General features: G+C 36.1%; 1 protein-coding gene across 1 annotated transcript in view; it reads left to right on the top strand.

Moving 5' to 3' along the window:
• The window catches only part of LOC309623478 (uncharacterized protein), a gene marked incomplete at its 5' end in the record, with an annotated part of 120,855 nt that overhangs the window by 28,341 nt on the left and 74,798 nt on the right, over nucleotides 1-17,716 (top strand). Inside the window, one exon of the mRNA XM_082380431.1 lies at nucleotides 12,329-12,496. Within this exon, the coding sequence (XP_082236557.1) occupies nucleotides 12,329-12,496 (168 nt within the window). The remainder of the gene's footprint in view (nucleotides 1-12,328; nucleotides 12,497-17,716) is intronic.

Here is a 17,716-nt window from a genome sequence, read left to right as displayed (position 1 = left end):
AATGCCTTCTTTTCCAAAACCAGAGCAAAGGCACCAACCTACTGAAGCTTAACCAGATCTCCTCCCTCTTATCTTCAGAATATAAACCCTGTTGCTTGACCATGGCAATGTGGTAGTTATGTGCTTTCATATGAAAGATATTTTTAGAATAATCAACTCTTTATTACACACTAAGGAATCCGAACTTGGTAAATTACCTCCTTCAAAACACACAACTGCCTACTAAGACTACTGTTCTCTTCAGAAACTGAAATAACTAACTATAGGGTTCTTTACTGAATGAAATGTGTGTCCTATTTCAAAGAATTTGAGTTGGCTTACAAAAATACCTGTAGTGCAAAAAGATAAGATTAATATGTTTGATTATAAGAAAAAAATTTTTTTTCTTTTAACGTTTTAACATTTCTGAAATGAGAAAGTGTCTTTAAGTAGATGTGTACTTTAGTGAGATAGTGCTTTTTCTCTTGCTATTGAAAAGATGTTATTAAATCAGCATCATACTTCTGTCAAGGAGGAAAAAGATCTTCCTCAACCCTTCTATGTTCTTTTGGCTGGCGTAAGAATTAAATTGACATGAGACAAATTAACAGGAGAAAATCAAACTTAATTTCATAGGTGTGAGAACCCCACATACATGAGAGGGTCAGAGACCACACATACCTGGGGGTCAGAGATGTCTTTGAATCTCTTTGAGAGATTCAAAGACAGAAATGTAAGGGACTTCCCTGGTGGTCCAGTGGTTAAGACTCCACCCTTCCACTGTAGGGGGTGTGGGTTTGATCCCTGGTCAGGTAACTAAGAATCGCATGCCTCTCAGTGCGGCCAAAAAACTTTAAAAAAAAGGTGGAAATGTAAAATGAGGTATATATGCCATCCTGAGCTAAGAAATGGGATAGGTGCCTGGGGCTTTCAAGGATAGGAGGGTCATTCATGGGATGATAAGAAGAGCAGAGGTTTGGTAATTAGATGTTTGCCCTGCCATAAAGAGGGGGCCACTTAGATAAAAGTTATCTCTGGCAATAGCTTTTTCTCTGGGAAAAATCCCCAATTTAAGTTCTTCTAGGTAGTTAAGGGAGGGGGAGTATTCTCTTGAGCTCAGAGGGTTCCACTGCCTTTAGCTGAAAGAAATCCACATGCCAAAGTGGCGCATCTTGGGGAGGCCTCTTCTGAATCCCTACATCTCAGTCCCACAATCAATGGCAAACTGAGAAAGGAAAGTAAATAAGTCATCAATGAGGAAATTTAACTGAAGGAAATACGGGTTTAAAAAATGGAGGGGGGGCACTAATGAATACCACATTAAAAAAAAATTCTTTTTAATTTATTTTTGGCCACACTGCATGGCATGTGGGATCTTAGTTCCCCGACCAGGGTTCGAACCTGTGCCGCCTGCAGTGGAAGCACAGAGTCTTAACCACTGAACCACCAGGGAAATCCCATATACCACATTTAGTATGTCAACTGCAATTTTTAAAATGCACAAAGTTAGAGCTGTGAGTTTCAGTTTTATTTGGGGACCTTACTGAGGACTATAGCCTTGAAGACAGCCTCTTAGATAGCTCTGAGGAACTGCTTCAAAGAGGTAGGGGAGGAGCCGTATATATATGAATTTTTTTGGCTGGGAAACACATGTAGTCAAGCATACATCTTGGTAATCACAAAAAAAAACCCAGAGATCTCAAGTCAATGATTTTAGTGCTTATCTATATGAAGACTCAAGAATCTGGGATCATTGAAATTATTCCTTAGATGTGCATCTTAACTATCTAGGGGTCCATATATCCAAAACACAGAATGCTTCATCCTGTTTTTCATCCTGAATTCCTTTCAGAGTATAACTAAAAATCAGCTACTGCAGTGGCCAATAACTTGTTCCTTATAGAACTAGATGATGGGCAACATGTTTTATTTTACAGCTACCTACCACCATTAATCTGGCCCTAAACTTCTAACAACTAAAATTGTTAGAAGATACTTACCCAATTACTAGAGATTTTGTCATTTGCATATTATTTAAAACAACAAAGTGTTGATTCACGAAAAACACTGATACTGAAACCTGGTCAAATTTCATTAAAAAAGAAAATGACAGTATTGTCAAGATATAGTGATAAGAAATATATGTTTGGTCATTCAGAAGATCAAAATACATTTCTCATATATATTTGGTCATCTTCACTGGTTCCTGGCTTACAGCTCCTAAAACCCTTGGAATTTCCTGTGACATGAACGAAAAAGGTGTCTTTTGTTATATTAATTAGGTGACTTTTAGAAGGCCTCTAGGTAACCCAGGGTGGGGCTGATTGCCAAGGGAACCAACCACATGATTAAAGGGTTGGAATTTTTAGCCTCACCCCCATCCTCAAAGCCCCAATCTGGAGAGTGAGAGGGGCTGGAGGTTGAAACAATTGCCAACGGCTAAAGATTTAATCAATCATGCCTATGTAATGAAGCCTCTGTAAAAATCTTGAAAGGATGGGGTTCAGAGAGCTTCTGGGTTGGTAAATATGTGGGGATTTTGGGGGAGTGGCACAACCGGAGAGGGCATGGAACTCCATACCATTTCCCATACCTTGCCCTATGCATGTCATCCATCTGGCTCTTCCTGAGTTGTATCCTTTAATAATAAACTGGTGATCTAGTAAGTAAAATGCTTCTCTGAGTTATGTGAGCTGCTCTAAAATATTAATTCACATGGAGGTCGTTGGAACCTAGCTGGTGGGTCAGAAGTACAGGCAACAACCTGGACTTGCGATTGGCAGCTAAAGTGGGGGGTGGGGGGTGGGGGAGGCAGTCTTTTAAGACTGAACGCTTAACCTTTGTATTTGGTAGGTAGTGTCAGAATTGAGTTGAACTGTAGTACACCCATGCGGTTTCTAAGAATTGCTTCTTGTTGATGTGGGGAAACCACCGCCACCCCCCCCACACATACATACGTTGGAATTAGGTCCAGGAACCCAAAAGAGTTGTGACACAGAGAACGGTGTCTCTATGATAGAGACAATAGTGAGCGTGTGAGTGTCCTAGGTTATGTCCTATGGACAAGCTCCCGGAATGACCCAAGTACAGTTCAGGAAGACAGTGGTATAACTTATCCAGAGTGAGTTAGAGAGCTGGCACAGGTTAGAGATTGAATGTAGCTATAAATGTGTGGCAAAATTATAAGTAATTTAAATAATTAAACACTGTACTGTATTATCCCACCACAGTGTTCTTACATTCATGTGAACAGTGAAGAATACAATGTAAATGTTCCATTTTGTCCTGAGAATTTTGTTCTTGTCTCTTGATCAGTGTCTAATCCCTCTAGTTGCTTCTTCCTATTTGGCAGCAAGGACTCAAGATCTGGAATCTTTTTTTTTTCTTTAATTGAAATTTTAAGGTAATTCTATATTCACATGCAGTTGTAAGAAAGAATAGAGAGAGCCCAGTTTCCCCCAATGGTATTTTTGTTTGTTTTTTTATTGAAATGTAGTTGACATACTATATTAAGTTAGTTTCATGTGTACTACATAATTATCTGACATTTGCATACATTATGAAAGGATCACCATGATAAGTCTAGTAACCATCTGTCTCCATATAAAGTTATTACAATATTATTGACCATATTCCTTATGCTGTATATTGCATCCCTCTGACTTATGTATTTTATAACTAAAGTTTTGTACTTCTTAATCCCCTTCACCTATTTCTTAAATTTTTATTCTTACGTATACTACTGTACAGGGTTGTTTTATTATCACTCTATTACTCACGGACTCTTGAAATACCTCCCTGGAGAATACTTTTCTTATATCAGATTTCCAATAATATATTTCCACTGCTACACATTTTGTTGTAATGTTCATTTTATTCCACTCTCACTTCCCCTTCCCCTTATCAATTTCTGGATTGATATATTCTAGAATTTGATTTAGATTTTTTTTTAATTGTTACTTTTAATCATCAATACTTAATATAGTTCATTAATGTTTCTTCATCACTGCTTTTTGTACCAATTACTTCCAACAGGATTTGCTTTCTTTTTCTTCTTACTATAGTTATCCTCTAATAATTTTTTCAGAGAGATTCTTTGGGAGGTAAACTCAGACCTTATATATCTGAAAATGTATTCACTTCCTTCTTAATTCTGAATGACAGTTTGGCATAGTTTGGTAGACAATTCTAGGTTCAGATTATTTAAGAAACTGGTTCACTGTCTTCCAGTAACCAGCAGTGCTGATGAGAAGTCTGAATCCAATCTCATTCTCACAGCTTCGGTCATTAATCCAATTTTTGTCTCTTTTACCTCTTAGGGTTTTCTCTTTATTCTTGGTATTCTAAAATTTTTCTAGTATGTATCTCAGTATGTGTATTTTAAATATATTTTCATGTTTGGCATCCCATAAGCTATTACATGCTGATGATTCATATCTTTCTTCAAGTCTCATAAATCCGCAGATACGAGTTCTCTCCATTTTCTCCCGCTGTCACCCCTTTTAGAGAGACATCTAAACTTTTAGATCTATCCTCCAGATAGCTTAACCTTCCTTCTGTACTTTGCATCTCTTCATCAATTTGTGCTACAGTCTGAGAGAATTCCTTAGCCCTATCTTTCAGCTTAACAACTCACCTTGCATCCAAATCCTTCCTTCTCTTTAGCCTTTTTTTTAAACGTTTTTATTTCAACAACTCTTTCTTAATTTCAAAGGATCTTTAGATGTTTCTTTTTATTGATCTATTTTTATTTTTTAATATATTTTTACCTCTGAGAACATTAAATGAATTATATAAAGTTTTAATCTAATTGCTCTATCAACTATTTCCTCAGTACATATTTCACATTTGCTGAGTTATCTTTATTTCATAGTGCTGGCTTTTCCCAGACGGCTTTGTAATTTTTACTGGATGCTTATTTTTTGGTTCAAATTTCCTATTTACGTAATGTCTCCTACTGAGCACCTGGGCAGGTAGCGAATGCTCCACTATGATTTTTGCTGTACTCTGTGTAAGTAAGAATGCTTCAGGTTACAATAAATGACTTACCCCTGCACAGGATATTCTGTATCCCATCTGGGTGTCCTCTGTCCTCAATCTTTAACTTTTTTAAACATTCATTTTTTCTCAGCTAGAGGCAGATACAATCACTGCTGCTACTTGACTCATGGTGGAGTTTCTAAGTGAGGGATGCACAGACATCAAACTACCTGCCGTTTCTGTCATGGTGCTCCAGTTGATTGCCCTGTTGTTTGTACCTGGGGCCTCTCTAGCTCCTGGGTTCTCACTCTTGTCATACTCCCACCATTCTGCATCAAAACTTCCTCACAGATAAGTCAGACAGAGAAAGACAAGTACTGTATGATATCACTTATATGTGGAATCTTAAAAAGCCAAACTCGTAAAAACAGAGAGTAAAATGGTGGTTACCAGGGGATGGGGGTGGGGGGATAGGATAGATGTTGTTTAAGGGTACAAACTTGCAAAGAGTAGTAAATAAATCTTAGAGGTAAAATGCACAGTATAGTGAATATAGATAATAATACTGTATTATAATCATCAAATTTGCTCGGAGACCAGAACTTAATTATTGCAATCACTAAAAAGAAAGGATAATTATGTTAATGTGATAGAGGTGCTAATTGTCACTACAATGGCAATCATATTATAATGTATAAATGTATCAAATTAATATGTGTACACCTGAAATTTACACAGTGTTATATGTCAAATATATTTCAACAGGAAAACAAAAAAATAACACACAAAAAAACACCTCTCACATATATCCTCTGCTGTGATTTCATTCCATGGCTTATAGTTTGATTCTGGATTTCAGGTTTTTCCCAGTTATTAGGTAGTATTGAGAATTCCCTTCTTTCTTCCAAACATATCTATAGATCTTAAAACAGTTACTATACTATAGGCACACACACATTCTCTATTTCCTTCCTAATTTTCCTGTGGACTTTGAAATACCTCTCTCCTTCATTATGCAGAAAAATTCAGCTGCAACCCCTGTTTCTACATAAGTGCAATTGAATTTATCACAGTGTTCATAAAATAAAAGACCTTGCGGGAATTAGGACCTATCCAAAAACATGTTTTCTAGCATTCCTATCAAAATGGGATACTGGGTCTGTGCTTACTCCACAATCTTGAATCCATGTCTGTGAATAGCTTCCATTTGCCCCTCTAGCTTCCTTTTGCACCCTTCTCCACCTTACTGTCTGCCCCAGGAGTCTCACCACTATGGACTATATCAAGGAGTGTATTTGCCCCCTGACTTCCTATGGGTTTGGTCAGTAGGGAAGATCAGCAGAAGCCTGGAGGGAGAGTGAGATTGTGGTATTATTGCCCCAGATCTCTCCCTGTGGTGTACCAAATGCTGCTTGTGTCCTTAAACTCACACTCCTATAAAGCAGTCCTCTCCACACTGCCTTCTATGGCTCTGGGGTCTGGTAACTGGTACCTGCTTCCCCCCTTACTGTTTTAGTCTTAGATGGACTAGTCTATCACACCCAATTTCCTTAAGTTCTGTCCACAGTTGGTAAATAGTGTTTTTATTAAACTTTCCTCAAATTACTCATTTGAGTGTCACCTATTTCATGCCACAACCTTATGACATACCAGTGCTCTGTTCTCATATTATAGCAATGATCAAATATCACCTACATTACATATTGACAAGAGAGAGCTGTCCATTGCTTACAGAGATAAGGGAAGATACCCCCTTGACAGAGATTTGGTAGTGCCTCAGAGGGGGAAAGGCAAAGTCCGATTTTATAGAGAATTAGAAATTTGATGTAAGGCGGGTCTTTCAATGTGAGAGCTTGACTGGAACTCGGTAAGGATTGTGATTTAAAAGATTAGGACTTAGGGAAATGGCAAGGTGAGGATTTTGAGTGTTTCAAAGAGACTAAGGAAATAAACTATCTATTGGTGCATTCTGTTGAAGAGTTGATGGTGCGGACAGAAGTTCCTGTAATGAACGATAAAGGTATTTGCCTGGTCAAGAGTCTTCTGGAGTGTAGAATGTGTTGATAATGTGAAATAAGGTCATGTAATTCAGACAGTAAGATGTGTGGGAGTAGGTGGTTTTGGTCCTCAGTGTCCAAGCTGTAAAAAAGAATAGAGGTTTTGTTCTCAGTGTACTCGAATCTTCCCTAGTCTTAAGGTAAATAAACAGACAAAATTTCACTAAGGTGGATTCCCCCAAACTGGATTTCCTAGACAGCAATGTTCTTGAACTGTCATTCATGTTTTCCTTGGCCTTTTGTTTGATTAACTTGTAGTCTTTGAAAATTTTCTTCCTTTTCACCTAAGAATGTAAATCTTGTGTTATGCATGTAAATCAGATACAATTGCCATTGGCCCTACTCTTCCAGGTCCCCCAAAGAATATACCCACACAAAAGCAATATAATTGGCCCTCTGAATCCACAAGGGATTGTTTCCAGGACCCCACCCCTGTGGATAACAAATCCCTGGATGCTCAAGTCCCTTACACAAAAGGGCTTCTATTACACACTCCACAGCAAACAACTTGAAATCCTTTGTTTTATGGACAAATTCTCTACTACCAACGCTCTTTCATGTTCATGTCTGCTCTGCAGAAAAAGGAACAACTACAGGTGTGTTGGAATCAACTCACAGTGGTTCACGATAGCCAACTGTGCACTTTTTTTCCCTTAACACTGCAATTCAGTAACATCAGTTTGGTAGCTTGAAATTGGCCATGATGGGAGTATCTATTCAATGGAAACTGGCAAACACTACAAATCAGGGTTTGTTTTTTATCCCTTTTGGAGAGTCACTTGTTAAACATTTACCAGTACTCACTTGAAACAACAGGGGAATCAGCTGTATAACTTAGACAAATTCAAATTCAAGCCAAAGTAACATAGTCATTTTAATTAAAACAATGATTGTTTCCTTTGGGGTGAATTCTGTTTTGAATGAAAACTTATACTAACAATTTGTTTCAGATTAGACATGAGGGAATTGAACTGCCATTTTATTTTTCAGTTTATCCAAGGCAAAGACACTCAGAAGGCATATTGTATTTCCTCAGAAACTTTTCAGTAGAGACTGCAATTCACTAAGAGCTGCTGGAACTAGTATTGTTTAATGTATGGTTTAAATTTTATCTCATTTATAGAGTCAGGATATGCTACTAATCCATGAATTCAAATCTGACAGCTTTATCGAGCATCATTACAGCTGGTGTTTCTCAGTCTGTTAATCTCACTCATCTCTGACTTCCTACATAATAACTGGAAAAGACATTAGGAATGACATATTTATGTCTGTGGACACAGTTGATCAATCCATCTAGGCTGTGGGGAATGCTGACTAAGGCACACCAGGTAAATAACTTGAAGGCTGTAAACGGAAGTCAGAAGGGTCCGCAAAATGGAGCTCTGATATTTATAATCTCGAATGGTTCCTGTATTACAAACAGATGTGGCAAGAATTTGGGTCTAATTGTGTGAGGATACTTGATAGCATTTCCCTTATTTCATTCAGCAATAAGAATTTTTATGGAACTGTATTTACACAATAAAAGAACTTCCATTTCTAATAATAAGAGCTAACAATTACATTGTGCTTGCTATGCCAGTCTTTACAATATAAATTAGTTAAGTGCTGTATTTTCATCCTGACTTTACCAAGTGGGGAATCTGCATCATGGAGAGAATAAGTGACTTGCCCAATGTCACTTTGCTATAATTAGTGGTGGAGCTGGGTTTCAAACCAGACCTTCTGACCAGGAGTCCACCCTCTTGAACAATACAACTCACTGCCTCTGGTTGGATCATTCATAACTGACCCAGTCTCTCTCTGGAAATGTCCAAATAGGGTCTCACTTCATTAGATACCACTTTTTTCTTACCGTCAAGTAATACAGTAGAATGAAAGAGATATGAGAATGTCTAAAGACACCTGGAAGTGAGCTGAGTATTTTATCTTTTTGATTCTCAAGTCCCAAAAAGGAAGTATTTAAATTTTTCAAGAGCAAAGAAGTGCACATGCAATTTCTGTCATACTGAGCATATTTAAGAGCTCATTCTGTGTACATGTCATGTACACACTGCTATATTTAAAAGATAACCAACAAGGACCTACTGTAAAAAAAAAATTTTTAAATTTAAAAAAAGAGGGACTTCCCTGGTGGTCCAGTGGTTGGGAATCCGCCTTCCAATGCACGGGACGTGGGTTCCATCCCTGGTCGGGGAACTGGGATCCCACATGCTGTGGGGCAGCTAAGCCCGTGTGCTCTGGAGTCCACACGCTACAATTGTAGAGAGGCCCGCGCACCGCAATGAAGATCCCGCATGCTGCGACTAAGACCTGACGCAGCCAAATAAATAAATATATATATATTTTAAAAATTAAAAAATTTTAAAAAAGAGCTCATTCTGTTTTAAAGTTTCATTTATTAAAAGGCTCATCTAGCAAGCCAAATTTAGATGACCAAATTTTGGTGACAGAAACATTTGGATTTGTTTTCTCTTTGGCTCAAAGTTCCAAAAGGGCAGTTGAGAAATCCAGCAGCTCAAAGCTGCAGCAGGTGTGTGGCGTGCTGCTTCATTGGATTTTAACACACATGTTATGTTTCAGTTTATGTAAGAATATGTTGATTAGCTCTGTCCTGGTAACTGAAGAAACAGAGAACTGCTCATCCATGTAATCAGATCTGTTTATAAGTAAGGGAGCTGTTTTTACAGTCTCATGCAGGCTGACAAAAACAAAGATGACTATAATTGAAAGGCCCACCCTCAGACCTTTACATGATAGGGAGATGATTACCTGTCCAACGTGGACAGCTCCTGCTCAGAAAAAAAAAAAAAAAAGATAAATCCTTGCCCAGGAATCTACATATGTTATATTCATAAATATTAAAATATAACTGAATATTTAAGGCCAAGGATATAGGAAATAAATCAAATAATGGATGACACTTTAAAAGCCTTTAGGGCTTCTGTAACTTTAGCAAGTATGTAGGAAGCAGCTTTGATTTAGGCTTAAAGCTCAGAAAGATAGGTCAATGAATTATTATAACTTTTTGGTTTACTCTTCCTACCATTTAAAGTCAAATTCACACTCAGATTTATTCAAAAAATGAGTGCAAACATACTTAAGGGATTTTGAAATATGATATGTGGAAGGTGTTCTATATACTGAGTTAAAGTATTCTATTCGAAAGTTATCACTTTTATTTCAATAAACAAGATGTCCCATAACATTCTCATATCATTTACATTTCAACTTTATCATTACATTATATTACTATATAACATCCCCTTTATTTTCACACACCAAAATTCTATTTATTCAATCAACATGGTCTATCTTTCCAGTACCTACTGTCCTACTGTGGGCCACCTATCCATATCATGTTTACCTACCAATCCATAACCCCATCATCCTGTAGAAATTTTGCCCACTCCTCCTTCCTTTAATCCTTCCCTTCCCTACAGCCGCAATTACTCTCCTTCCTCTGAACTCTCTTACTGCATCCTGAGTCCTATATCTTACTCATCTTTCTATCCCCATTATGCCTAAAATTGTACCTTGCTCATGACAGAGGAACAATTATTTTAAATTAACTCAACTCAATACATGAGTAATAAATGAATAAATATATCTAAAACCATTTAAACCATTGTGAATTAATATCAAGTGATTAATGAAATTGTATTTGGTATATAAAATAAAAACTATAAGAACAAGCATTAAAAACATTTGGGATTTGTTTGTTTGTTTTTAAAATTTTATTTATTTATTTATTTATTTTTGGCTGTGTTGGGTCTTTGTTGCTGCATGCGGGCTTTCTCTAGTCGCGGCGAATGGGGGTACTCTTTGTTGTGGTGCGTGGGCTTCTCATTATGGTGGCTTCTCTTGTTGCGGAGCACAGGCTCTAGGAGCACGGGCTTCAGTAGTTGTGGCTCGTGGGCTCTAGAGCGCAGGCTCAGTAGTTGTGGCTCACGGGCTTAGTTGCTCCGCGGCATGTGGGATCTTCCCAGGCCAGGGATTGAACCCGTGTCCCCTGCATTGGCAGGTGGATTCTTAACCACTGCGCCACCAGGGAAGTCCTGGGGTTTGTTCTTGACTGTCTGCAAGAGACTATGCTGTAGCATGCTTTGTCAGTATACCACCCCTGACCATTTCCACACAAGTTAAACAAATATTTGAGCTAGAAACTTATTGTTGCATTTATCTATGTATCAGGACAACTAACATTTACACCCTTCAGTCCAGTACTAGGAGAGCAGAGGTGGAAATGTAGGGCCAAGGGCAAGAACCATTAGTAATAAGTCTCCAGAGAAAATCAGTGACAGCAAAAGAATCTTTCTTTCTGGGGTTTATATAACTGATCTTCAGCAAAAGTCCAGCTGATTACTGCTGGACACCTTGAGGGGAGTAAGTAAAATGTTTTACCTATAATTTTTAAGATAAACACATGGGAGCAACTATAGTATGTGAGAAGACATTAAAAGAGAAGTGTTTTGTTGTTGTTGTTTAAGAATCATTCTGTGATCTCCAAACCCTACTCTCTTCATGATCATTAAGAAATGTAAGTAAAGGACCTGTGTTTTTCTTGAAAGTATGTTTTGGTTATAAAATAGTGCTTCTCAATTTTGTATCCCTGAAAGTCTGAAAGGCTTGGGGCATGACTTTATTCAGGTTTCAATTACCTAAACAGGACCACAAAGAAATATTTGGAAGATAAAATAGAAATGCACTCTCATTTCCTTAACTGGCATAGCCTTCTATACAATCCAAGAAACTCCCAAATACACGGAAAACTGTAAACTGCTATGACTGAAACTGTCAGATGAAACTTTACTTGCCTCCCTATATGCTTCATTCTACATGTAAGAGCACAGAGAGTTTTCTAGGAATGTATGTTTTTGCAGCACCTTCTTTGAAGCACAGAGAAGCAATAGTGATTTTTTTTCCCCTGTGCCTGGAATTTTGAAAGGGATTCTAAAGCTAATTCTCAGTCTTATGTGGCTTCCTCTTGACCCCTAGATACTAATATATAAGTCTCAAAAGCACACTTCTCCTCAGCAAAAGGATTTGTAGTGCTGTCTTTAGTACACTGACTCCCACACAATAGGCCCTCAAGCAATGCCTATTTTATTTATGCTATTTTAGGACTATACAAGTTCTTCCCAAGAGAATTGTCTAAAAATCTTAGTTCTTGTTTTCCAGGATGACACTGCCTTTAGTATAGACTTCGCCCCTGCACACATTCGGGAGCTTTCTTACCTTGGCCATCAGCGCGTGCACATCTTTCTTCCCAGACCATAATTCATGTTATCACCTTTTCTGCTCCTCAGTCACCTCAGAAGACGGCTGTTCTGTGGATCCTGGCTTTCGAGTTGGTATTGAAGCAAAAGGATTCTACACAGAGAATTTCCATTCAGCAGCATGGGTTTTCCGAGGAGATGGTGGGAACCCTGATGACAGCCCCAGATGTCTTAGTAAAAAACCTCGACCAGTAGCTGGTAAGGAGCCTACAATTATGGTAAAATGAATATGTCCTAGAGAACCTGTAACCAGGCAAGTCTCTAAAGTCGGCAAACTTGCACACTGGGTGGAGCGTTTGGAGAGAAGTATGGGTATGTGTGTATGTGTGTGTGTGTGTATATATATATAGAACTTCTTAATATTGTGAAAGAATCTGAAGCTATTAAAATACAAACTGTCTTAAGCACTCACTCAAAAATAGAATAATAATTCCAAAGTTGGAGTTAAAGATTAATGTAAGAAGAGTCAAGAGTCTTTTTCATTCTATGAGTAAAAAATGCTTACTATTTTTATTTTTTTTTACCATGATTTAAGATTTATTTATTTTTTTTAACATCTTTATTGGAGTATAATTGCTTTACAATGGTGTGTTACTTTCTGCTGTATAACAAAGTGAATCAGCTATACATAGACATATATCCTCATATCCCCTCCCTCTTGTATCTCCCTCCCATCCTCCCTATCTCACCCCTCTAGGTGGTCACAAAGCACCAAGCTGATCTCCCTGTGCTATGCGGCTGCTTCCCACTAGCTATCTATTTTACATTTGGTAGTGTATATATGTCCATGACACTCTCTCACTTCGTCTCAGCTTACCCTTCCTCCTCCCTGTGTCAAGTCCATTCTCTACATCTGCGTCTTTATTCCTGTCCTGTCCCTAGTTTCTTCAGAACCATTAAAAAAATGCTTACTATTTTAAAAAAATGTACTGGAAAGTATAAACAAGTAACAAATCATTTATTGTTCCAGCACTGGAATATGACCATTTTATTGTTTCTGCATTCTTTTTATTATACATAGGTCTAGTCCTGTTTTTAAATGCATATGAAATATGCATTTCATATTATCATGTATATAGTTTGATATATAAGAAAAAACCGCTACCAGTAGCTGGTAAGGACCCTACAATTATTAAATTATTACATTAAATTATATAGCCTGATTTATATTTAATAATATAATTATATAATAATTATACCTTCACTTAATAAAATATTTTCATGTGTTTTTGCAGATGTGATTATATTCTAATAGTTTCATGATGTTTCTTAAGAGATTAAAATTTAGTTTACTAAAACTATTGATATTTCCCTAATGCAATAACAGCATAATGATTTTTTTAAAAACTTATACCTGAATAACAACTTTCAGCATGTGAAATTATTACTTCAGTCCAATCTTTGCTGCAAAATTTAAGCTGTAGAGCTTTTATAAACTTCTGTTTTATTGGTATAAATAAATGACTTTGATAAATAGTAAACAATTTAACTCAAGCAAGCAAAGATTCAGATTAAAAATAATGTTTTAAATTAATTATACAATCATTGGCATTCAACAAATACCATGCCTACTATGGTCCAGGCACTGGGGGAAGTTGCTAAAGATACACAGAAGTGACAGATATGAGTATGATAGATTCTATTGCATAAAGAGGTACTTAAATTTTCAGTACAGGCATCAAAATGTGCTTAGTTTTATCTTAATCCCATTTATGGAGACAAGATTAATTGTTGTTACATATAAGATCATCATTTGTTTTATGTGTAGAGTAAAATAGAGCCTTTCTTAATTTTTTCTTATGAATATGAAATTCAGCATTGGAGGATTTTAATGAGGAAAAGTTGTAACTCTGAGTTCCTATGCACATGCATAAGACAATGCAAGATTTGTATATTGCACATTTAGAATATTTATTTATACTCATTTCATAATATGAATTAATTGAGATTAACCATTCATTGAAAAGCAAGCATGAGACTTTGATTCTAAAACTTAAGGAATTTAGGGTGGAATTTTTGAAAATTAAATTGGAAGCTGATGAACTGCATATAAATCAATGAAGTTACGACACTTCCTCATATCATACACAAAAATAAACTCAAAATGGCTAAAGACTTGACTATAAGACATGACACCATAAAACTCCTAGAAGAGAACATCAACAAAACATTCTCTGGCATAAATTGTAGCCATGTTTTCTTAGGTCAGTCAGTCTCCAAAGGCAAAAAAAATAAAAGCAAAAACAAATAAATGGGACCTACTCAAACTTATAAGCTTTTGCACAACAAAGGAAACCATAAATAAAATGAAAAGACAACTTACAGACTTGGAGACAAAATTTGTGAACGATGCAACTGGCAAGGGATTAATTTCCAAAATATACAAACAGCTTATACAGCTCAATAACAACAACAACAACAAAACAAGCCAATCAAAAAATAGGTAGAAGACCTAAATAGACATTTCTCCAAAGAAGACATGCAGGTGGCCAACAGCCACATGAAAATATGCTCAACATCGCTAATTATTAGAGATATACAAATCAAAACTACAATGAGGCATTATATCACACCAGTCAGAATGGCCATCATCAAAAAGACTACAAATAATGAATGCTGCAGAGGGTATGGAGAAAAGGGAACCCTCCCAACTTTTGGTGGGAGTGTAAATTGGTGCAGCCACTATGGAGAACATTATGGAGGTTCCTTAAAAAACTAAAAATAGAGATGTCATATGATCCAGCAATCCCACTCCTAGGCATATACCCAGAGAAAACTCTAATTTGAAAAAATACATGCACCCCAATGTTCATTGCAGCACTGTTTACAATAGCCAAGACATGGACACAATGTAAATGTCCATTGACAGATGAATGGATAAAGGAGATGTGGTACATGAATACAATGGACTATTACTCAGCCATTAAAAAAGAATGAAATAATGCCATTTGCAGCAACATGGATGGACCTAGAGATTATCATCATACTAAGTGAAGTTAGCCAGACAGAGAAAGACAAGTATCATGTGATATTGCTTATATGTGGAATCCAAAAAAATAATACAAATGAACTTATTTACAAAACAGAAACATACAGACATAGAAAACAAACTTATGGTTAACAAAGGGGAAGTGGTGGGAGAGATAAATTAGGAGTTTGGGATTATCAGACACAAATTACTATATATAAAATAGATGAACAACAAGATCCTACTGGGAATTATATTCAATATCTTGTAATGAACTATAATGGAAAAGAATCTGAAAAAGAATATATATTGTATATATAGGTATGTATTTATATATATGTGTGTATATATATATATGTGTGTGTGTGTGTGTGTGTGTGTGTGTGTGTGGTGTGTGTATAACTGAATCACTTTGCTGTATGCTAGAAACTAACACAACATTGTAAATCAACTATAAAAAAAAATAGATGCTGAGAATTAGGAATAAACTTTTTTAAAAAGAAACAGAATTTTCTATAGCTAACTTTTATTTGAGTATTGGATGGCATAGGAAAAAACCACCAGGCCGAAAATAGGATTTTCAGGTTTAGGATCTCTATTTGTTCATTGATGTATTCTAAGCACCAAGGACTGTGTCTGCTTCATTATAGGAAGCCAATATATATTTGTTGAATGAATGAATAAAAAGTAATTTACCAGCTATGTGACCTTAGAAAAGTCACTTATTTACTGTTATTATCTCTCTGCCTATCATACAGTGTTATAAAAATATAAAGTGAGACTATATATGTGAAAATTATAATGCACTATTTTTATCTATCTTGACTATTTCTATCTGCTATCCTTATTTTTCTTAATTTTTATGAGAGTTTTAACTAAATATTAAATACATATTCACGTCTGTGTATATTTATATATATATTTTATATAAATTGTAAACAATTGCTATTTCATAATATACTAACTAAATTGACCAATATGTATTGACTGTTTGTGGGAGGGAGCTGAAAAAATAAGTTGGGTAAAATACAATTCCTCCCTCACAGTATCTTAGCTAACACCTGATGTAAGAAAGTACAATTATCACCATTTCTACAACTGTTTGTGGTCACCAATGAACAAGCATTTGGTTGATTCACTGTTATTTGCTTTAGCTAAAAAAGAAAAGAAAATCTGTTTAATTTTGCCAAAAAATTCATGTGTGTGTGTGTATACACACACAAACATATGCACACACACACACATACACACAACTAAAGAAAATGTTTAAATGTGGTGAGTTTTATACTATTTATTGGACTGAACCTCAGTTCAAGAATGTGCTAGTTTTTCTTTCTTACTGTTACTAAGACATATACCAGATACATGTTTTTAACTATGTGATTTTGAGACATCAATAGAAGAGGATGGAGATTGGGAGGAAACGTGAGCTGGAGGCAAATGAATACCTTTAAGACTGAAAGATATCTTTATTAGCCTAATGGCATTTTTAAAATATTGTAATACTAATTTATATCTACCAGTATGTATTTTGTGAAAATAAATTTTACACTTAAAAAATTCAATCCTGAATCTTCTAGAAAGTGTCCTTCTATAATTTGGAGAAATAGATAAACAAAGGTTTGCATCATTACAAAAGTATATTGCTGGAGCTAAAAGAAAATTTAGGGTATTTTCAATATATGAGTCGTATTGTATTTATGGAAATATGTACCCTTCATTTGAACTTTTACATCTAACAAGATGATTCCAAGGAAGTGTTATTTGGGGGGATAAATTACTTGATGATGTGCCCACACAGTCTCTGAAAAGACAATGACATTCATCTGTGGCTTTTCAGCAGCTGTGCACTCATAGATTATTCACCAGACAGTAGCAAGGGAATCCAGGACTATAAATCTTAAAATATGAGAAAATTGTCTTCAGAGTGGGAGGGGAACATGTCGCAAAACATCTTGATTGTATCTTCTCCCACAGGAGAGCACTACAGTTGAACTTACCATTTAAAGACTTTATTGAATTGTTTATACTGTCACACATTGTTGACATTCGATTTGCCTGATTGAAAAAAACCACCACCACCACTACAGCCTTGAAAGCAATAGCTATCTTACAGTCTCATGTAATACGAAAACAAACAAAAAAACATGATTTGATTTGAATCAACACAGTAAAAATACTCCATTAAACAAATATCTATTGGGTAATCAATTTGTCAAAAGCAGAAGATAGTATCAAGACGTTAACCTATAGGGAGCAAGAAGTTTTGACAAGTAGGGTTGTTAGAAATGATTTCTACCAAGGTCAGAAATAGGATTTCTGATTTTCTTTTTGCCTTGATTAGCTACCAGCTTGTTGCAGACTGCTAAAATATTCATTTCTGTGTCCCTGAATTTCCCAGTTCTGTCCCTTAAATTATGCTGAGATCCAGTAAGTGGCAGTCCAAACAG

The sequence above is a fragment of the Balaenoptera borealis genome, assembly GCF_965194805.1.
Source record: "Balaenoptera borealis genome assembly, chromosome: 2".
NCBI classification, from domain to species: domain Eukaryota; kingdom Metazoa; phylum Chordata; class Mammalia; order Artiodactyla; family Balaenopteridae; genus Balaenoptera; species Balaenoptera borealis.
Note: the sequence above shows the minus strand (reverse complement) of the source record. Positions and strands in the feature narration are given on the sequence as shown.